General features: G+C 42.2%; 1 protein-coding gene across 2 annotated transcripts; it reads left to right on the top strand.

Moving 5' to 3' along the window:
- Positions 1-5,351: 5,351 nt before the first annotated feature.
- Positions 5,352-23,457, top strand: dnajc16l (DnaJ (Hsp40) homolog, subfamily C, member 16 like). 2 transcript variants are annotated; one of them, XM_048255382.1, is made up of 15 exons: positions 5,352-5,553; positions 6,669-6,855; positions 6,993-7,059; positions 7,431-7,755; positions 9,378-9,562; positions 10,587-10,691; positions 11,234-11,392; positions 13,414-13,544; positions 13,861-14,038; positions 15,460-15,642; positions 18,078-18,154; positions 18,758-18,838; positions 19,975-20,064; positions 21,018-21,188; positions 21,849-23,457. In XM_048255382.1, the coding sequence occupies exons 2-15, from the start codon at positions 6,671-6,673 to the stop codon at positions 22,366-22,368; spliced, it is 2,457 nt and encodes an 818-aa protein (XP_048111339.1). In that variant the 5' UTR covers positions 5,352-5,553; positions 6,669-6,670; the 3' UTR covers positions 22,369-23,457. The 2 variants fall into 2 exon arrangements, with proteins under 2 accessions (XP_048111339.1, XP_048111338.1); XM_048255381.1 differs by having other exon boundaries at positions 5,353-5,553; positions 6,656-6,855.
- Positions 23,458-23,529: the final 72 nt, after the last annotated feature.

A 23,529-nucleotide genomic window follows, 5' to 3' on the forward strand; every position in this document is an offset into this window, starting at 1 on the left:
GGATTGAGGCATGAGTCTTGGATCCTCCAGCCCCATTCCTCTGGTGGTAGCAAGTTTCCCATCCGTTCTTGAACTTGATGGTACACTCTGATAAGTTCAAGAATGGATGGGAAACTTGCGAATGTGGGAAACAGAGGCATATGTGCAAATATGTCGGCAAACTTGGATGAGAACATGGATTAAGCTTTTTTGTTGTTGCCACAGAGTTGCCATGGCCGTGCCACAGTGGATAACAATGGTTATTTTCTGTTTTGATAATGGTCTAATTTCCTTGTCTTTTTGTTTACATAAACATAGTAGGTGGTTTTGTTTGTTTCTAATACTGTAAGCCTGGAAGAAAAAAAAGTGTTATGGCCTATCTCCTATTTTGTATGCTAAAGGCACAATATGCAAGATTTTCACCTTTACAGTACAAAGCCAATTTGATGGTAAACGAACTTGTAATAGGCAAATCATTTACCATAGCTATACAGCATAGACGTAGTGAGACCCTACCGAGAAAACCAGCCATGCAACTTCCAAGAGCAGCGCCCCACCAAATCTCGTGAGAATCGTGAGACATTAACTTGTCATATTGCTCTTTGGAGAGAGTTTTTGCCTGTTGTTAATCCTTCACCTCCACAACAAAAATGTACAATAGCAAACTAACATATAAATTAGGGCTGTCAAAATAACTGATTAATTTCGATTAATTAATTTGAGAAAAAATAACTGATTAAAAAAAATAACGCAGATTAATCGATTCCGTATGACCTTTGACCCCGAGACGTTGTAGTCAGTAACCATTAGACTGTAAAATGAAGGAGAAAGAAGAAAATGTGCTGCCTGGATCATTGATTGGAACATTTACTTTTAAACAACGGCCTGATGGTGTTGATAAAAATAAAGTGTTGAAAATAAAGTCCTCTGCAATGTCTGCAGCAAGGAATTTGCATATCACCGGAGTTCATCAACTCTAAAGTCGCACATCAATGCAAAGAAATAGTGTTGACATTGAGGGAAGTGTTCATTTATTTTAATTGTGTCCCCTAGGTTATATCTGTGGCCTGAAATAGTTACCTTGTATGTTCCTTCCCGAAGCACTTTTGAATTTATTTCCTCAGCATTATTATGGCCATTATTAAAATAATAATAAAAGAGTTTTTGAACTTTAATGTCAAATGCTGATTATTCAATGATTTTTTGAATTTAAAAATTTTAATGTCAGCAAAAATTATATATAATGATTAATTAATTACTGATTATTTTTCAATGACAGCCCTTTAAATTTGAATTTGCAAAAATAAATTTAAAGGCACTAACGATTTAACATCAGCTCAAACAAAAAAAAAGTCTTCATTTGCGAGGTTGATGGAATACCCCTCTGGTCTCCTCAGTTCCTAAACATTTACATTTGTTAAATAAAGAGGTGAAGCAGCACAGTGGTAAACATATTAAAGTCACTATCAACATTTACTGTATTTTCCATGAAATATGTTTTACATTTCATATGTTGTCTATGTCCCTTTTGCTCATAATTATTGGTTTATGGGACTTGTATATTATCACATTCTGTTTTTATTTGCATTTTACACAACGCCCCAACTTTTTCTGATTTTTGACAACTGGTCTCCTCAGTTCCTAAATAATAATAACAATAATAATAATAGTAATAATAATAATAATAATAATAATAATAATAATAAGCTTTATTTGTATAGCACCTTTCATCCACAGAATGCAGCTCAAAGTGCTTTATTTGGAGTATTTAATACAATAAAGATCAAAAGAATAGTCAATACAAATAATCATTAAAATAGTAATACAATCAAACAAACAAACAAAATGATAAATAAAACATCAGAGATGTAGAAAAAGTAAAAATGAGAATTCACAAGATGGTAAGGAGATAGATAGGCCTACAACAACAATACAATTAAGTTGTACAATACAATTAGCCAAATCCGCCCGCGCCCTGCCCAATCCGCCCCCCGACATGACAAAATAATAATGTAATCCGCCCTTGAGGCTATTAAACAACGATAGATTAAAATAGGCGATAGATCCAGGCGGTGACAAATCTCATTTGTAGGCCTACTCTGCTCCACCAAGACATCCATGGATTCAAACCCAAAACTCAAAGTTTTGGACTTTATTACACGCGAGAAACACAAAGAGAATATGTAATGCTGGAAGATATGCAGGCCATAGTGTTGTTCAGAAATAGGCCTATACCAAATCACCAGTGAAGGAGAATATCCTTTTGGAGATTATGATCGGCTGTGATAGTCAGTGCCCTGTGAATGAGCAACGGTGTCCACCCAACCCCTGCCCAACATAGCTTGGAGGTTGCAGTGGTAATCGTGATGATAGTGTCAGTAATGGATGTGGTACAGACAGCAGGGCTAGTAGAAATAGGGCTCTGAAGAACTACAAAGTCACCCGCAATATGATGCGAACTTCTGGGTACTGCAGGCAGGCTTTATTGTAGGCCTATATTGTAGTAATCTATTACTAAACCACAACATATTAGGTGTTGGTATACATCTTAGGTGTTTTCCTGTTAATTTGTTATGTGGGTAATATGAAAAAAGGAAAGTAAACCTGCTTAAATATGTTCATCCAGTATTTACTGAAAGGTGCATAATTTGAGGTGCTTGCCATCCAGTGACAAATTACATGGGTAAATTTACCCCCTTCATAAACTTTTGTTTTACTCAAAGATTTTTACATTTTGTGTTTCACTAATTCAATGTTGTTGCTTTCTGAACCCTGATGCCTAGTTTGGGTTAAAAAGTTGCAGGAAATATTTTTAGAAACACACACAAACCTGTTTTATGTTTTTCATTTATATAAAAATATTTATTTTATATTATTTATATACTATATAAATTAATGCAGTGAAAATAGGAAGACCCTGTAATTAGCAGCAGTAGTAGTAAAATAATGTAAAGAAATAGGCTACAAGATAAAAGTGTGTTAACTAGGCTAATAGCCTAGCACTCATACAGGTATGTTTTCAGGTCTTTTAACGGATGTTTATAGAATTTGCTTAGTTTGATGTACAGAGGCAGGGTGTTCCATAGCTTCGGTGCATAATGGATAAAAGCAGCTTTTCCACTTTGCTTGTGGGGCACTTTAAACATTTACAGAATGTTGATAAATGAAGAGGTGGAGCAACAAAGTGGAATGCCCCTGTACCAACTGCTTTGAGATGTGTTGCTGGCATTAAAGTCTAAATGAACATATATTTTCCTCAACAAACAATACAATTTATCTCCTGCAACAGTTGATATATTGTTTTTGAACTATTCTCAATTAAATATAGGGTTGACGTGATTTGTCATTCTTTTTTAATTCACATTTTACAAAGCTTCCCAACTTCTTCTAGCCTAGAAATCTAGACGCGCCCCTAGGGCTAGTCTAGCAACTCTCCATTGGCTTGTGAGCTCCAGAAATCGAAACTTAATCAGGCCAATGAAATCATGTATAGAGTCGTTAGGTGGGCTTAACATAATGATTGATGGCAGTGGAGTTGCAACGGTTTGGCTTGAATTCCCTGCTACTTGAAAACAAATAAGATGGATGTTGCTGCTGGCGAACAGTGTGACACGAGTTAAGCTTTTATTAAGTTGGCAAACGTTTGAACTAGCCAACTATAGCTCCGCTGGTGGGAAACGCATGGGGACTCGCATGCGCTGCCGCTGTCCTATTGCGTGCAGAGGGAATTGGAAAGACAACTGATTATCCCGCCCCTCGGACTGAGCACTGCGAACGATGAGTGCCCAGACCCTACATTTTAATGTGGGTAAGAGTGCCCACTAAATGGAAAAACAAGCTAAACATATCTGTTGTTGATGAGCATGCAATATGTCCACCATAATTATGAGTTATCATGATGTTTATCAGTGATTGATTCTGGTGGGTTATTGTTGAACAGTATGTGCAGGTCTGTGGTCCAGTGTTGCCCCCTGCTGGGAGTAAATTGTACATTGCACATATTAACAACTTAGTCTAGTGCTTTGCCAAAATGTAATCTGGGTAGGCCTACCCAGAAGCTCGCATGCAGAACGAACATGTAAATTGGCTCAGGTGAACCCATTAGGCCCTTTCCCACTGGCGAAATTGCCGCGATTTTATGTACCAGAATCGCGGAACGACTGTCCCTTTCACATAGACCGAGGCGGAACGGCGGGACAAAGTGTCTCGCCAAATTTACTACCAAGCCCCCTAGACATTTTGCCGAGTTTTTTCGTTCCGGCACCATTGTGAATGGGTCAAGGCGGAAAGGGGAATCTGGGCGGGCATTTCGATGCTATGTCCAGCCCACCACAGGAGATTGCAAAAAAACTAACTGATCAAAAGCAGCAATAGCAGAGACAGCACATTATGTCAATCTATAAATTCACAAAGTCTCCAGTCATTCAATGCCTGCTAGAGTTGACTGTAGCTTGGAATGCAATCAGTTGCCATAATAGGCTATCCTAAAATCCAGCGAAAAAACAAAGCATGGCTTGGGACTGCCTATGTTAAATCTACATAAATGGCAAAGCATTTAATGACCGCTGTCAATGGCAGCGGGTTTTGTGCTTCTGATTAATGTCTTTCATAATACACAAGGACTGGAACTTCATTCAAACGTGAAAGCAACGGTTGAAGCTGTGTTCTAAATAAATGTTTGATTCAAGTTCAGCAGCAAAAAGCAAATGCCACGATGAACGGTAACAAATAGGCTAGGTTATGTAGGCTAAAGTCATATCGTGGGAGTTTATTATTTCGTTTTGGCAAGTTGCCGTATAATAAAGCGGGATAATGAACGCCGGTCATTACTGTGAAAATAAGTCCCTTCAGGGCGGAACAGACCGGTTCGCCCTGTCGGGACTTATTTTCCCAGTAATGACCGGCGTTCTATACATTATCCCTTACATAGCTGATCCTGCCTTCTGGCTCCCCAAAATGCCGCATAATGTGAACAGATCAGCAGGCCGGCAAATTTTCACCTAGCTTTCAGACACAAAAAGACGGCAAAAAGAGGTCTCCTCTTCCCGCAAATTTAGCGGGATCTCTGTGTGAAAAGGCCTAGGCCTATTGAGTAGACCCTAGTGCCATATACAAAGCTATCTGAATAATAATTTCACCTAGGCCTATGGTCTACAGCCCAACATTTTGCTTTTCTTCATTACCACAGTAACTTATAGGCCTAAACACATGATATTTATTTTACTTGTAAAAAATATGACGCTCAAAAAACAAAGATATTTTGTTCTTAATGTACCCGATGGCATACAGATTTGACAGATTTCGTTATTCATCCTGCCTTTTGGACTTTTATTATGATGGTAATGGCGTGGAGTATCTGAGGAAGTGGGAGGTGACGGAGGTGACTCGACCGTAGGACCGTGGAGGAGGAAGAAGAGAGACTATCAGATTCTCTGATACGGCGAAGTGGCTGCTTGCCTGTCACCGGCTGTTAGCTTGGCGCTGCTGCTGACTGAAAAATACTGATATCGGGCCATTGACAGGGATCTACAATGGCTTTGGGAAAATTGTGATAGTGCCAATATTCTGTTTGAGGTATTGTCACCAAATGTCTTTGCAGTAGTTTTGCATATTATGCTACTCTGATATTCATTGCGTTGGTTGCAAGTGGTCTTCGGCATTTAAGTTTAATTGGTTGTAGCTGCTACGTTACTGACGTTAGCTCGCAAGGTTTGGCTAGAGAGCTAACTAGCTGAATAGTGATAGCATGACAGCAGTCACTAGTCTTAGGTTTAAATTGCTCTATGTAGTTCCTTCTCAGGATAATGTTGTTTGATTTCACAATTCGGCAGTCATTGCCGCAGTACATTATCATATATTGAGGAGGCAAAGTAGACGTCCTTAACCAGCTCTATTTGGGAATTGTGCCAATGAGCTGACATTTGGACAGCATCACCTAGGTAGCCAAAAATACTGCTAGCTTAGCTTAGCAATACAATAATTCAAAGAGACAGACAGCGCTAAAGCTTTGCAGACAGTTTTGCACAATGTTCGATCAATTGATATTAAAAAAGGTTTTGCATTTAATTTCAAGTGTTGGAGTATATTTCTCAAATTGGTGTTACCGGTAACTCATCTAATGCAACCAGTAGACGGTTCATTGGCACCAAGTGAACGTGAACGTGGGTTAGTCATGGTTTCAAATGGGCAATGGTCTATCTTGTCGGCCTTCAGCCTTTACTTTGCAGTCCTATTTAGGTTTATTTGGCATAGAGACATTGTTAATTAGATTGCGACTGGGTAACTGGGTAAACAACGTTTTTAAACGATTGAGTGACAGAGAAAGTATGACCTGAAGAAAGCTGGACCACCTGTCATACTTTAGCTACATGGTGATGATTTGTCAAATGTCGATTCTTTGTTATTCTATTCTATTTTAGGTATATTTAAATGAATGCATGAAACTATAGGAATTGTTCAGCTCAATATATGAATCTTCAGCAAAAAAGGAAAAGGGGCATTTTGCTCTTTAATTAAAAAGCTCATTTATTTTGCTGTGATCAAAGTCCAAATGAGGAAATAATGTACAATTACATGCTGTCTTTACAAAGTCTTTGTAAATGGCCTTATACATGTCTTTGTAAATGTAATGGGTATCTTATTGGTTTTTATTGGTTTTGTTTGTCTCTTTCCTCAGCTAACCTGAGTAGCCATGCAGAAGATGGGAGGACCCTGGAGGTTGACATGGGTGTGTCTGGTCGTGTGGCTGACCATGGTTGTCCTGCTGCTGGAAACGTCGGCCACAGCTGAGTTCGACCCTTATAAAGTCCTGGGTGTAAGCAGGAAGGCCAGCCAGCCAGAGATTAAGAAAGCATACAAGCAGATGGCGAAAGAATGGTGAGCTTCTATCAAACATGAACTGTCTGTGGTGGTTTTATTTCCACACACTTGTGCTTTGCTGCCTTTAGATATAGCTGGTATGTGGCCACTGAGGCTAATATGGCTGCCTTGGTTTTCCTTTGTTTGTTTTAAAGGCACCCTGACAAGAACAAAGACCCTGGGGCAGAAGATATGTTCATCAAGATATCAAAATCCTATGAGGTACGTTGGTATTGATATAATAATCTAAAGTGTTACCCTGCTGATTTACTAGGCTATATTGGAGATTATCATAGCTAAGATGAGGTGCATTCAAAATAGGCAAATGCAAACAGTTTGCTGTTTGCCTTGAGTTCCCCGCGAACACTCGCAAAGTTTTTGAGGAGGTAGTTCTCCAGTGGAAACGGAAGTGAGCTGGACGAGGGGTTGCCGTTACAATGGAATGTTTACACCAAATCATTTAATCATATAGCTGTTCAGAGAAAACATATTTGCCACAAACGTTCACCACTGATGCCAAATTTGAACGCACTTATGGTGAAATTGCCGATTGCCGTAGCTAAGATGGTAATTATCTTCACCTTCCCCCCCAGATCCTGTCCAATGAGGAGAGACGGTCGAACTTTGACCGTTTTGGGCAGATGGACGAGAACCAGCAGCATCACAGCCAGCCCGCTCATGGTTTCCACGGTTTCCACAACAGCTTCTACTTCGACGACTCCTTCTTCCACTTCTCACGCTCTGGCCGTGACTTCGCCGACAGCAAGTACATGCTTCACTTTGCGCAGTACAACAACGAGGTGGTGCCAGACAGCTTCAAAAGGCCCTACCTGATCAAGATCACGTCCGAGTGGTGCTTCACCTGCATTCACATCGAGCCCGTCTGGAAGGAGACGGTACAGGAACTGGAGGCTCTAGGTAAGGCTGGGCGATTGCATAGGCATTTGAATAGAGTTTGAGTGGAATCGTGTATGAGACTGAATGCATCAAGCTTCTGAGTGGAATTTGAGTAGTACTGCATACTGAATGCATAGAGCCTCTGAATCAAAGTCCTTTTAGGCAAGTCCCTCCACTCGGCGGCCATATTGCAACGCTTTTGGGGCACTTATCGGGCATCTATTTTGGCAAAAATGCGCATGCGTAAGGCTTCCAGACACCAATCTTGCTCCAGCGGCAAGATCACACCAAATGATTGGCATGATGTCTTCACAACACACCACATGATTGGCTCAATGTATTCACAACACAACACATGCTTGGCTCAATGTATTCACGTCGACGTTTTGCCGCGGAAAGGGTTGAATTTGTGTAGACAACTGCCATATTGGCGTTAACCCCATGCATTTCTATGGAGGATTTTTTGAGTGCTGTGTCTCATTAGAAAGTCTCTGCTCTGAATGGAGTTTGAGTGGGATTGTGTGTGTGTGTGTGTGTGCGTGTGTGTGTGTGGCGCTGAAGTTTCATAGACGTTGTATGCATGATTAGAGGTTTATAGCATTGTATACACTCAGAGCTTGAAGTGATGAAGTTCCATATGAAGAAATGAAGCTTCTTCTTAAGACTGTATGCTAACACGTCCGGCTCATGTAGAGGCTTTGCTTGGGGTTGCTTTTATAGCCCTTTGTCAGTCTTTGGGACAAGTCCTGTCACAGAAGGGTCACAAGGTAAGCACACCTCAGCGTTGAGCCAGTTTTCTTGGCATACAGTGCTCCCAACTCTGCTCAGTGCAGTGCATGATCGATGGCTATTGGCTACGGCTTGGCTACGTTACTAGGTTCTCTGTTGGAATGGCAAATGCAAATACAGGCAAGACAGGCTGGCTGTGCTGCCACGACATGCCAACAGGCAGGCCAGGCAGAGTGGTCAGCTGAACCCTGGGGAAAGACAAGTGGATGGCTATTAGAGTTGCATGTTTCTGTTCTTGTTTCCCTCATCACCTCTACTGTTTGTCTCTACTGTTTCTAAGATCTGTATCCTTGTATATCTGGTCTGTAGTATCTGGTGTATAATCTTAATAACTGATACATAATCTGGTAACACATATGATCTGTATACCTTGTACAAATTTAGATGTTGAAAATGTCAGTGGATATTTACCCAATGACCCAGTGCTGGGCAGGCGAGGGCAGGTTTGGGATGGCAGTCGTCTTGCCTTCTTTTCTGGAATTGGATCAGACAGCAGGGGAGCACTTCTATGCTGTGTAATTAGAGGTCTCATTATACCAACCTGGCTGCAGTTAATGACACTGCTGAGCAACAGTGACTCTAACACTGATCTGAGACTCCCTGATTTTAGGGCCTCCACAATACAAACCGTTCACATATTTTTTGGGCTTTTGCCTTTATAACGACAGGACAGTGAAGAGACTGACAGGAAGCGAGTGGGAGAGAGAGATGGGCTGGGATCGGGGAAAATGACCCGGGTCAGACTCGAACCCGGATCAGGTGGCACAGTAGTTAATGCTGCCGAGTGTGTGTGTCTGTGTGTGTGTGTGTGTTTGTCTGTCTGTGTGTGTTTGTGTGCATGTGTGCATTCACAGGTGTGGGGATAGGTGTGGTTGACATTGGTTACGAGCGTCGCCTGGCCAACCAGCTGGGTGCCCACCGCACACCCTCCATCCTCGGCCTGATCAACGGGAGGGTGACCGTCTTCCACTATGCCGTCGTCCGCGAGCACCTGCGCCAGTTTGTGGAGAACCTGCTGCCGCAGAGACAAGTGGAGAAGGCATGGACAACCATACAGCTCTCTCTCTCTCTCTCTCTCTCTCTCTCTCTCTCTCTCTCTCTCTCTCACACACACACACACGCACGCACACACACACACACACATTTCACAAGGTAGATAAATGAAAGCATTTGCGTCTGTTCGTGGAGAACCTGTTACCTCAGAGGCAAGTGGAGCTATACAGCTCACTCTCACAGACACACACACACACACACACACATTTCACAAGGTAGATATATGAAAAGACCTGTGCCAGTTCGTGGAGAACCTGCTGCCGGAGAGACAAGTGGAGAAGGCGCAGCTACTGTATACAACTCTCTCTCTCTCTCTCTCACACACACACACACACACACACACACACACACACACACACACACACACAACAGGTAGATCTATAAAAGAAAATCCACCAGTGGATAAGACTGTCATTTATCTCTTATACAACATATTATACACCCAAGTATTTCACAACAGATGCAGACAAATCTCTCCCATTTGGGGTGTTGGATCTGTTAGATAATTTAGAAATGCCTATGTAAGATGTTGAAGAACTTCCAGTGTGATATTTTGACAAACCAGGATGACTTACAGGCCCAGGCTGTTAAGAAAGGCGATGTTAGAAGTCATGAATCCATATGTACTGATTTTATTTACTCATTTATTAGGCTATTGATTGAATTGATAGTGTTGTTTATTATTACTATTCTCCTTATTATAGTTTGACCAACATTCTAATCTGTTCCCTGTTCAATTTTAAATATTCTGTTGTTTTGTATTTTTGTGTCGCTTTGGACAAAGGCGCCTGCCAAATCCATAACCATACTGCACTGGAACTTCTCAGACTTAGATTATGGCCTGTTTTAGGCCCCTGTTGTTTATATATATATATAATCAAGATGTAGAAGGGCAGGAGTGAATAAAAGTTGTTTAGTGAAAAGTTAGTGTGGGTCTTGATGCTGGGATGGCAGTGGTGCATATTGGGTAACTGCTGGATGTTTATTGTTTTGTTGTGTTGTTTTGACAGGTGACTGACAGCAGCTACCTGCAGTTCCTGGGCAGCTGGCCCGAGGAGAACAAGCCCAGCGTGCTGCTGTTTGACCAGATGTCTGAGATCCCCTTGCTCTTCAAGGTGAACACAGACAGACAGACAGACAGACAGACAGACAGACAGACAGACAGACAGACAGACAGACACATTTCATGCATACGAAAGGATAAGGACATTCTCAGTGAAACATTTGCTTCCAGGTATTTATATTATGCATACAGTGGCACAGTCATGCCGTTGTGTGGGATTTCAATCAACAGTAGGATTAAATGCAACAGGGGGTCTTAACTTCCTGCCAAAGGCCTAAGATTTAAACTGTTGTGTGGGTACATTCTGGTGTTATGTTGCCGATACAACTTGGGATGAAAAACAGCTTGAATTTTAAGGGATTATTTCTTATACCAGCATATTTTTCATGTACCAGTTTGTGCTATTAAACCATGGGAATAATGGGTAATCTCTACCCTCCCCCTTCAAAAAAAATCATGTAGGTGTTAAGAATGCATACGCATACCAGAAGTAAATAATTAAACACTTAAATTGTTTTTCTTCTCCATGTTGGCATTATGGCTCTTGGTGTTTAATAGTGGGAATATGTATATTTCTATCCTTTTTCCTGGCAGCTCACTGCATTTGCCTATAAAGACCACATGAAGTTTGGGTACGTGGACCAGGGAGTCAGCGAGACCACAGAGGTCCAGCGCCAGTTCAACATCAACACGTATGCGCCCACCATGCTGCTGTTCAAGGAGAACACGGAGAAGCCGGCCGACGTCATTCAGGTGAGGCTCAACTCAAACTCTAGGGGGCGCTACAGACGAGGCTCAACTCAAACTCTTGGGGGCGCTACAGACGAGGCTCAACTCAAACTCTTGGGGGCGCTACAGATGAGGCTCAACTCAAACTCTAGGGGGCGCTACAGACGAGGCTCAACTCAAACTCTAGGGGGCGCTACAGACGAGGCTCAACTCAAACTCTAGGGGGCGCTACAGATGAGGCTCAACTCAAACTCTAGGAGGCGCTAATATGGATGGCGGCCAACAAGCAATAAGCTACAGAGAGCTGTGAGGCGTGTGGGAGCATAGAGCTGGACGTGTGTGAGCGTGAGATCTGGATGTGTGGGAGCATAGAGCTGGACGTGTCAGACCATAGAGCTGGACGTGTGTGAGCGTAGATCTGGATGTTTGTGAGCGTAGATCTGGATGTTTGTGTGGCGTAGATCTGGATGTGTGGGAGCATAGAGCTGGATGTGTGGGAGCATATAGCTGGATGTGTGAGAGCGTAGAGCTGTGAGATGTGTGTGAGCGTAGAGCTGGACCGTAGGATCTTGCTCATAGTATTAGATTAGAAAAATGATTTTGCCAAGAGATTAAATTCACTGGTTGCCTGTAGGGCTGCAGAATTAATTAATTTTCCCTCGAAATCGCAATTTGAACTAATGCAATTAGCTAATCACAAAAGCTGCAATCAGTTTTGTAGCTCGCCACTCTGCCCCAATGGTTACTCTTGTGGCATCTATAATCGTTTTTGCACTGAGTAATATGGCTCCTTGTGCACCTTAATGGCGGAACGCTGAATGTTTTTAGAAACTCGCCTATTTTACCACCAAGAGGGGTAGACATAAAGGCACCAGTGTAAATGCGGAAAGGGGGAAGTGAGGGGGAAGGAGGACGTGGGCGGGGGTGATTTAAAAACACGAACAGCTGATCAGCTGATCAGAAGGAGCAACAACAACAACAAAGGAGAAACAAGTAACATAATGTTTAGAAAACATAGCAACATAGATCTACGCTCACACACATCCAGATCTACGCTCACACACATCCAGATCTACGCTCACACACATCCAGATCTACGCTCACACACATCCAGATCTACGCTCACACACGTCCAGATCTACGCTCACACACATCCAGATCTACGCTCACACACGTCCAGATCTATGCTCACACACGTCCAGATCTACGCTCACACACGTCCAGATCTACGCTCACACACGTCCAGATCTATGCTCACACACATCCAGATCTACGCTCACACACGTCCAGATCTACGCTCACACACATCCAGCTCTACGCTCACACACGTCCAGATCTATGCTCCCACACATCCAGATCTACGCTCACACACGTCCAGATCTATGCTCCCACACATCCAGATCTATGCTCCCACACGTCCAGCTCTATGGTCTGACACATCCAGCTCTGATCAGCCTGATGTACTAGCCCATTTAGGCCTACAACATTATCCTTACCAGCAGTTGTGGTCGACGACAGCTTGGAGAACGACGGAGTGCCAGCCCTTGTGGTGTAGTAAGATATTGGGTTGTTCCTGGGGGCAATGATGGGAGGTATTGGGATGGGGTAATGAATAGAACATGTTTGAATGAATATTGTGTTAGGACTTTCCTTTTGAAAACATGTTCTATAATTTCCTTTGTTTCTGGGGGCAATGATGGGAATATGTGTACCATCGATGGCATCTGCACACATCAGATACCCCCGTGCAACAAATGCATCGATTGTCTTCTGAAGACGTGCGCCACTCGACATGCACTAACTTCCCCCACCACCATGCATACAGTGGGGACTTTCCTTTTGAAAGCATGTTCTATAATTTCCTTTGTTGAGACGTGTGTGCAAAGCAGAGCTTGGTGTGTTTAGCTCTGCAGAAAGAGAGTGGATTAAAACTTGGAGAATCATTTAGCTGCCACACTGTCATGTTTGCGTTGAAAATTTATTTTTGAAAGTTAGACAAAGTGTTCTGACAGTGTCTGTGTCTGCTGGTGATTGTTCTCCAACAGGCCAAAGGCATGAAGAAGCAGATTATTGATGAGTTTGTCTCCAACAACCGTTTCCTTGTGGCTCCCCGATTGGTCAACCAGAAGCTGTTTGATGAGTTGTGCCCTGTGAAGCAGTTCCACCGCCGTAGGAAGTAAGAGACACAAACAACACACACACACACACACACACACACACACATTGCTGGTCAGTCTGACTGGTTAATTAGAAGCTCTTTGATGTACTTTGTCCAGTTATCCAACATACATTTTGTTCAGTTCTCCCACATACTCTACCACATACACATTCCATGAAAGGGTGTGCAGGGACATGATGTTAGGGTAGTCACACGTGTGTATGTTGGTAAGCACAGGTGATTAATATCTGTTTTTAGCACACAACAATACTAAGTAGCCTCACCTCCACACACACCCCTCCCTAACCTGTAGTTCCTTGCTGCGTCTGCTCAGGTACTGTGTGTTGTTGATTACGGGCGATGAGGACTCGTTCTCGGCGAGCAACAGCGCCTTCCTGGCCTTCGCCTCGGCCAACACCAGAGAGGTGGTGCGCTTCGCTTACGTCTACCAGCGCCACCAGCAACCGCTGTGTGACGCGCTGCTCAAAAACAAGGACGCACAGCCGCCTCAGGTATTACACACACGCACACAAACTCACACGCACATTCTCTTACACACACACACATACCCACAGTCTCTGTTTCACACGAGTGACTCAAACACAATCATCATTTAGGATCATAGGGTTGTGTGTGTGTGTGTGTGTGTGTGTGTGTGTGTGTGTGTGTGACCGCTAGGGCAAGCATAATGCGTGCCGCCAAATATTTTTAATTTTCCACTTTCAGTGTTTCTCATACGTTGACTAATCTGTGGTGGGGCGCCACGAAATCAAAACCGGCCTATTTAAATTAAAGATAAGATGAAATCCTTTCATTGAGCTGTGCTTTTTACGCACACAGCCATTCCTTGCCCTGCCTGCTCTCTCTCGTAACAAGCCTGCTGCCCCTCCTCTGCATGTGCATTTAACAAAATTGTTGAAGGATTGTTGTTGCCAGAAGCATTGCATAGAACACGGCGGGCTAAATTGATAATAAATCCGCTTAGCATGGAAAGACCCAAAAAATATACTTTTTTTTCTAAAGATTTTTTTTTTAAATCCGCTTAGCATCGTGACCATGCTGCACAAATTTGTTCAAAACTGCTGCAAGTTAACTCTGCTAAGGTCTTATCATAACATAGTACATTGAGGAGACTAAACTAAGTTAAGTTATGCAATCAAGCAGTATCTCGAAGCTAACGTTAGAATACTGTTTGGATGTTGAGTTTAGCATGCTTACTTACAGCTGCTTGTCAATTTCGTTACTCATGCAGGGCTCATTTTATTGACTCTGACACTGAATGTTTGCAAAATCCTGATGTAAATGGAAAAGTGTTTTCCAAGACTCAAAAGTGCTTGTCCCAAGGAGAAGTAGGCTACGGACCGTTATTTGAACTAACTACGTTACGAATTGCATCCACACATCAGCAGCCTTTTAACTGTGTTAACTTAGTGCAGGAGTTCCCTGACGAACGTCTTAAAGTGACAGACACTCAATTAGACCTATACACTACTGAACTTTATTGAATGCTACCTCTGACTAAGAATGCATTACTTTGCACTTGTATAGTCTTTTATTTTGTAATTTTAAGAGCAATATTATAGCAAAATAATATAAGTGCAATGTTAAGGAATTCATGTTTTTTCATTTAGATATGTAAATCAACATGTATAAATTGCTATTTGTCATTTAATGGGGAGATAATCGATAATCGAATCGAAATCGAATCGGACTGAAAAAATGAATCGTTAGATTAATCGATGCATCAAAAAAATAATCGCTAGATTAATCGTTTAAAAAATAATCGTTTATCCCAGCCCTAGTGACAGCGAGTGAGTGCGGCATGTGTGTGTGCGCATATGTAGGTGGTGAATGGGGATTCTGTAGAGGCACAGTAAGACTAGTAAGGTATACAGAAATGCTGGAGCTCAATGTGATGATTGTGTGTGTGTAGGTGGTGATTCTGGAGAGACGCAGTAACACTGGTAAGGTGGTGTATAAGGACGTCCTGGGTGGCTGGAACGGCAGTGAGGATGACCGACGGCGTCTGAATGAGCATCTGGACATCCTGCAGAGGGACCCCACGTACCTCAGTCTGGGTGCTACGATACCAGAGCTAAACAACGAGCTAGCCTCTGTGAGTCTCACACACACACACACACACTATTCACAAACGTATATATTACATACCTCAGCCTGGGAGCTACCTCTGTAAACAACGAGCTAGCCTCTGTGAGTCTCTCACACACACACACACACACACACACACACACACACACTATTCACACTACAGTATATACCACATACCTCAGCCTGGGAGCTACACTACCAGAGCTAAACAATGAGCTAGCCTCTATGAGACATACATGCGCACACACACACACACACACACACACAAACCTCAACATTGGAGTTATGATACCAAAATTAAATAGTGAACGTGTTAATGAGTTAACCCCTTAAACGTGTGCCACATACCTGAGCATAGAAGCTGCTATGTCACCAAATCGGCACCAAAGCACAATGGTTGCACACATCATTTGGACATTCTTATGTATGTGCATTACCTGAGACTCTTATATATAGTTCTGTAGTATGTACCTGCATTACCTGAGACTCTTATTATGATATAGGTTTATAGACTCTTATATCATATAGGTTTAGTCAGATTTTTTTTTTTTTTTTTTTTTTCTTTTGCATGCCCAAATTTCCGTCAAGGATTCCGGGACACTGAAAGACCGGGGTACACGAAACTTGGTGGGCATGTAACCCCACATGGATAGCATGGAACCATCGTTTTTTCGTTTTGATCTGTAACCCCCGCTTGACTGGACCCCGAAGGAGGGAGGGCAGACACAGTTTTCTGTGAATATCTCAAAACCGTGGGGTTTAGGAGGACCATTTTTTTTTGTATGTTGATCTCAAGGGGCCATGTCAACCCATTCCATAACCACTCATTTCATGTATAGCCACCTAGTTAAACACAAAAAGTAAAAATTAGGTGTTGTAATTGAAGGTATCTGTGACCTAACATAGTCAAAACTGCACAAAATTGGAAGTGTATGATCATTATGACACCCTCTGTATGCACGCCAAGTTTTGTGGAATTCCGTTCATGGGGGGCCACACAATAAATTAATTTATGTTACTATACACCATCTGGCCTGTAGGTGGGCGGAGACAGTTTTCTGTGAATATCTCGAGAACCGTGGGGCCTAGGAGGTCCATCTTTTTTTATGTATGTTGGTCTTAAGGGGCATGTCAACCCATCCCATTACCACTTATTTCATGTATAAGCGCCACCTAGTTAAAATTTAAAAAGCAAAAAATTAGGTGTTTTTCATCACAATATCTCTGGCTGACAAGGTCAAAACTGCACGAAATTAAAAGTGTAGGATCATTATGACACCCTCGAATGCATGCCAAGTTTTGTGTACTTTCGTTCATGGGGGGCCTTACAATAAAATAATTTATGTGTACATTTAGTGGCATTACACCAACAAGGATTCGGGACACTGAAAGACCGGGGTACACTAAAACTTGGTGGGCATGTACCCCCACATGGATAGCATGGAACCGTCATTTTTCGTTTTGATCTGTAGCCCCCGCTGGACTAGACCCCCGAAAGGAGGGTAGGGGCAGACTCAGTTCTCTGTGAATATCTTGAGAACTGTAGGGCCTAGGATGACCATTTTTTTCCATTATGTTTGCCTCCAGGGGTCATGTTAACCCATTTCATGTGCACACATGTGCACAAACAGATACACACACACACACACACACACACACACATTCACAGTAATGTCACAGGCACAAACACAAGCACGCGCACACACACACACACACACACACACACACACACACACACACACACACACACATAACATAAACATAACACAAACAATCAAGAATTTCTCAGAATTATAAACAGGCAAGATGGAGGTGGGGTTGTATAAAATGAATTTTACATGTGAAATCTATGAACTAATCATGTTTTGGTACTTGTTGTCTAGCAGATACCAGTGAGAATTGAGTGTGGATAATGCAATTTAGTGAGACAGTTAGAATCATATAGGCCTTTCAGCGTGATTTCTTTTTGTGGAAAAAACGTGCTGGACTGGGCGGCGGTCATATTTTGTACCGTTCTGCGGTACATCTAGTTATATATAGTTCTGTTATACAACATAGTCTAAACTCATAGATCAAACACACACACTGTAGCCAGTTAAGACCAGCTTTACATAAAGTGACCAGGCAATAAAGATTTTACATTTGCATGTATTCATTTAGCGACTTACAGCAAGAGAATAACATTCAAGCTACAGTGCAGAGGAAACCTTAGCTAGGAATTACTACTGCATCTATCAGTACAGTCAATTACTAGAGGATAGAGTGGCAACATCATAAGCACTAGTCAAAGTGTGGTAGGATGGAGGTGGATGATTTGTGCTGTATACCTCTAAATAAAGGTTTTGAGTTTACTGACTTGATTGTGATTGAATAATGTTACGGTCAGGGTGTGTTCTGTAATGTGAGAGTAATTCATTTTGTCCCGTTGACCTGTTTGAACAGATGTTTCTGATTCAGTGGATGTACACGGCCTACGACTACATCTGCCAGCTGTACACAGATCTGCTCTACTCCAACTGGTGAGTGATGGAGACTCTATGGGGCCCTATTTCAATGCTGAGCAAAGTGCAGTGTAAAGTGTAACTAATGCTAATTTCATAACTTAGTAAAATCAATTTGAAGAGTCAGCGCAAACATTGATGTGTCGGCGCAATCATTGACGAGTCAGCGCAAACATTGATGAGTCAGCTTAACGCTCCCACATGCTAGTTCATGGTGCGAGAACTTTGCTTGTTGACACACTTTGCACTTTGCCTGCCATTGAAATTATGGCCCTGTGTCTCCACTGTAGCGGTGGGTTGTAAACATTTCTGTCTTGATAACTATAATATGCAGTCCTACCTTTGTCTCTAAAAGAAACAAACAGTGTGAATTTGCCAAAACATGGGAGATTTTATGTGTCTTTACGGTGCATTTGAATTCCCTGTAACTATAATTTCATTATGATTAATGTGAAATGTTGGCAACCATCATGTTCTTTTTTAAGAAATGTTATTCTAATATAGTATGGCAGGAAATTATATTATGAATACATGCATATGTTAGGTAAATTTGTTTTTTAAAGTGTGAAGTACATGACTGTAATTGACCCTTTTTTTTTTTTTTTTTTGCGCTGCCCCCAGGAGAGAGATGATGCCCATCATGTCCCTGATCTTCTCTGCCCTCTTCATCCTGTTTGGCACCGTCATCATCCAGGCCTTCAGGTGACACTAGCACTACATACTACATACACCCACATACAACACTCATACTAGGGTTTCCACAGGGTCTTTAAGTCTAAAATTCAATCATCTCAATTTTAGGCTTCAAAACAGTGGCGAACATTCTTCTACATCAAATACCTCCTCAAACTCTCTGCTAGTGTTAGCAAATGTTTGTGGAAAACTCAAGGCAAACCGGAAACTGTTTGCAAACGTTCACGAATATGTGTTTGCGAATTTTAACGCACCTCATATATTGCCTAAGTGTTAAATTACATGTCTTAAATATGTACGTTCATTTACTGCTCCTTACCCCATCGGCCTTCATTTTTTGAGAAATGTGTTAGCGCTATTCTTAGTTCTGTGTGTTGTAGTTTCTTTCTTAAAAATCCAGGCATTATTATGCTGCAATAAAACTACAGCTATGGCAACTTTGAAAGTAATTTAGGTACTCTTTTCCTTACTTTTTCCTTCTTCATGTAGATCTTCAATTTAATTCATGAAGGTCTTTAAAAGGCCTTAATAGCTTAGGTCTTAACTAGGTCTTAAGGTTTTAACTTGTTGAAACCTGCGGATTAGAAACCCTGTCAGACAAACACAACATCAACAAGATATGATATTGTGTATATCTGTAGTTTAGCCCTACAGTCAAACGTTTGGCAGTTTGAATTCATATATTATTATTATACTTCCTGTAGCCTTTGTTTCATAATTGACTTACCTTACCTACTATGTTTGGGGTTTTACTGTCCCTTGCATGTATTATACATATCTATCTCATATGTTTTATTGGGTTAAATGTTGTGTAATGTATTTATACATATCTATCTCATATGTTTTACTGGGTTAAACGTTGTGTAAATGTATTTACACATATCTATCTCATATTTTTTACTGGATAAATGTTGTGTAATGTATTTATACAGTACATATCTATCTCATATGTTTTACTGGGTTAAACATTGTGTAAATGTATTTATACATATCGATCTCATATGTTTTACTGGGTTAAACGTTGTGTAAATGTATTTATACACATCTATTTCATATGTTTTACTGGGTTAAACGTTGTGTACATGTTGTTTCGTGTGTTTGCTGGTGCTGAGAGTCTCATCTGCTCCTCTTTTTTCCACATGCAGTGAGTCTGGCGAGGAGAAGCCCAGCAAGCCCAAAGCAAAGGAGCCGTCCAAGACTGCAGAGGGGTCAGCTGGCCCAGAGAGTACTTCCAGGTCAGACACAGGAAGTAATTAATTATAAAAATGGAATGTTATTTTAAAGGGTTTTTACCTTATTTAACGTCTAGCCAAAATGGATACAATTAATGAATGTTTATCCACCATGAATATCTGCAGTGAGACCCTGCTAATGGCATGTATTTACCAACTAGAGGTCTGCGGCGGGACTGATTTTTCAGTCCCGCTCCTGCCCGTTCCCGCAATATTCTGTCCCGCCCCTGCCCACTCCTGCATTAATGTGTCATTTTTAGTCCCGCTAAAGCCCGCATGCAAGAGGGATTTCAGTTTTTCATTTTTTCATTTTTCAGTTTTTCATTTCTGTCTCTCGGAAGGAGCACACACACCTGGAGAACTTCTTGGTTCTGAATGTAGGCTAACAACTGAAGTAGGCCTAGTCTGGTGCCCTCTTCCTCTGTCATGCTTTCGATTTCGAGTTTTGACAATGAGCAGCAGGAACAAAATTGAACCCACGTAAACGACAATATAGGCTATAGGCCTGCTATCCATCAGTTATGCTTAAACCCTGTTTTTTTAATGCTGCCTAACAGAACATCCAGCTGAACTATAGTTATGAACACTACTTTAATCATTTCCATATTTAATTTTACGCACATATTTAATTTGCGGGAGTGCAGTGAATCATCGGTTTGTCCCGCACCCGCGAACGCACCTCTCTCATCCCGCCCGCTCCCGCAAAGAGCTTTCAAAAGTTGTCCCGCGCCGCACTCTTTTGCTTCAGGACCCGCGGGTCTACTGCGGGAGTGCAGACCTCTATTACCAACTTCCTTTCATAAAGATCTTGACTGAATGAGGACAATACAGTGCACATCCATAATGTCCCCCACCTTCAGTATTATTTGGATTGGTTTTAAAAATGTGATGTGCCTGATGTATAATGTGAAATTGTGTCTGTTAAAGTCTTAACATCCTCTTGTCGTCTCGTACAGTCGGGCGCCCAAGAAGACCTTTGTGGAGGTGACTGAGCTGACGGACATCACGTACACCAGTAACCTGGTCAAGCTAAAGCCAGGTCACATCAACGTGGTTCTAGTACTCACCGACTCCTCCAAACAGGTTCTGCTCAAGAAGTTTGCCAAGGAGGTTTACTCTTTCTCAGGGTGAGGAGTCTCTGTTGGCTTAGATGCAAACCCACAGAACAGTCTCTGAGAAACAGTTGTGGTTAACCGTAACAAATTATTTAACAAATTTGCAGCGAGGTCATGTTGTCACATGCAGATTATATCCATGACAAATCTTGCGCTAGACTTACTAAATGTTTTGCTGTTTGCAAGTTTGCTGCCAATTCTTTTGTCATTTGTATACCAATGTGCATATTTATTATGTGCAAAGCAGGAATTAAACTATGAGCATGCTGAGTGTTAACTCCACTGTAGCATTTTTATAATACAGCAAGATTACTGTCTAATTAAGTGATATAGTGTTTTTTTTTTTTTGACTGTAGCTTTAATCCTCCTATATAAATAAACTGGCCACAGCAGTGCTGAGGACATGACACCACCAGGAGTCAACTGAAGCCCCTTTCGGATACTGTACTTCCCCTCTGTCTTGTCTCATGTATTTTGTTATTTCCTGATTTTTTTTTTTTTATATATATATATATATCTTTATATATCGGTTCACTCGAGTGATGAGGTTGAACGCTCATCATGGACGTGAATGTTATACTCAAGGAGAAAACGGCAGAGCAGACTACGTAATGAAGTGTAGCATACTGTAGGTGAAGTAGCCCTAAGTTTGTGTGTCTGGTCTTTCTTCAGGAGTCAGTCTCTTCACTACTCGTTCCTGAATGTGGATAAGCACCAGCAGTGGATGGACTCACTGCTGGAGTCCGCCCCTGACGCCGTCCTGGTCGACCGTCCAGATGAAGACGACGAGGACAGCTCTGGTACTGGGGCCAAAGCCGACTACACAGGCTACGTGTTAGCATTGAATGGCCACAAGAAGTACTTCTGCCTGTTCCGACCCGTCTTCACTGGGGAGGAGGTTGACCAGAGCCGATCCTCTGATGACGATGGAGCTGCAGCTGGAGGAGTCAGCGGTGCGTCGGCATCGATGGCGAACAGCACACGCTCGCGTTCCAGCTCCAGCCAGCGGTCCCGCTCACGCTCCCGATCGAGCTCCAGCACAAGGGGGCGCCAGAGGCCCACCACGTTGCAGATCCACCACAAGCTAGACCGGCTGAACCTGTGGATGGAGAGGCTGCTGGAGGGCACACTGCCTCGCCACTACATCCCCACCTGGCCCGGCCTGGACAAGATCACCCCTGAGAAGAAGTAACACTAGCGCTAATGCTAATATTAGCACCAATGCTAATCTTAGCACTGATGCTAAATGCTAACACTGGGGTTATGGTAATGCCAATGTTAGCACTGATGCTAAAGCTAACGTTAGCTTCACACACCAGTGGAAGACTGACTGAGCTATGCCACTGTCACACAGAAACACCTCTGCTCTGGGTCAGGACCTCAGGGCCAAGTCTGTGTCTGTGTATTTTTTTAAATGCTTCTTTAGTACAAGTGATGGACTGTCTATCTGTCTGTTTGACTGACTGGATACATTGATGAAAGGAAGCCCATGCTGTAATTGCACTGATACATAGGGGTACCCACAGCTGATGTGCTGAGGTCTGTGTGAGGCATCGCGAACTGTGGGTACGTTAACGCTTTAGCGCAGTCACTGATGTCCCTCTTCCCTCTCTAGAGCACCTGGCGTGCTTCCTGTTCCTGCTGCAGGGGTCAGAGGTCACCCTTCTCCCCTTCCCCTTGGCTTCTGAAACTGCTGCTTTAACTTCAGATATAGAAATAATGTAACAGCTGAACTCTGGCCCTGCTCAACACTAGTCCCCCACTCTCCGCATCTTCGCACTCTCCTCTTCTCCAAAACTTCATTTCAAACTACAGTATGCCATCAAGTCTCAGCTCTATCTTAAGCATGAAATGGTTTGCCAAGCTACCGACTTTATCAGTTCTTGTTTTTCATACAAACGATACGCCTTGCCTATGCATGTATGCTCTTTTGCCTTCGTCCCCCTTGATGCAGTTCGATCCACAGCTTGACCAACTGACTCCGGCACAAGTTACTGTACCCCCACTCTGCTTGCGTGACTTTATGATGCGTGAATCAACACTGAGTCTTTTAGGATGTGTAGTTTCTGTCCACTTCAACACTGTTGATCAGGCTGTGTTTGGCCACACAGAGATAAACCCTACTAGCTAGCAAATAAATATATAACTAAAAGAAAGATAAAGAAACATATACTGTAGCTGTTATTTATGTTGATGACATAGAACACTGTGTACTGCGCTATGTTTAACTTATGTTTGCCATGTGCTCTCTTGCGTTAAAAATAAAAATTTATACAAAATATGTTAACTCTGAGGATTGTTTATGATCTGTTGAGCTATTTAGGATGATTCTGTGTATATTTGTAAATTGGCC

This window comes from Alosa alosa, chromosome 10, assembly GCF_017589495.1.
Source record: "Alosa alosa isolate M-15738 ecotype Scorff River chromosome 10, AALO_Geno_1.1, whole genome shotgun sequence".
NCBI lineage: Eukaryota > Metazoa > Chordata > Actinopteri > Clupeiformes > Clupeidae > Alosa > Alosa alosa.

Excerpts from the sequence above, each read along its gene's own strand:
- dnajc16l (XM_048255382.1), top strand. The coding sequence starts at position 6,671 with ATGCAGAAGATGGGAGGACCCTGGAGGTTGACATGGGTGTGTCTGGTC. Across the intron at positions 11,393-13,413 it reads AGCCGGCCGACGTCATTCAG|GCCAAAGGCATGAAGAAGCA; the intron begins GTGAGGCTCAAC and ends GTTCTCCAACAG. Across the intron at positions 20,065-21,017 it reads GGCCCAGAGAGTACTTCCAG|TCGGGCGCCCAAGAAGACCT; the intron begins GTCAGACACAGG and ends CGTCTCGTACAG.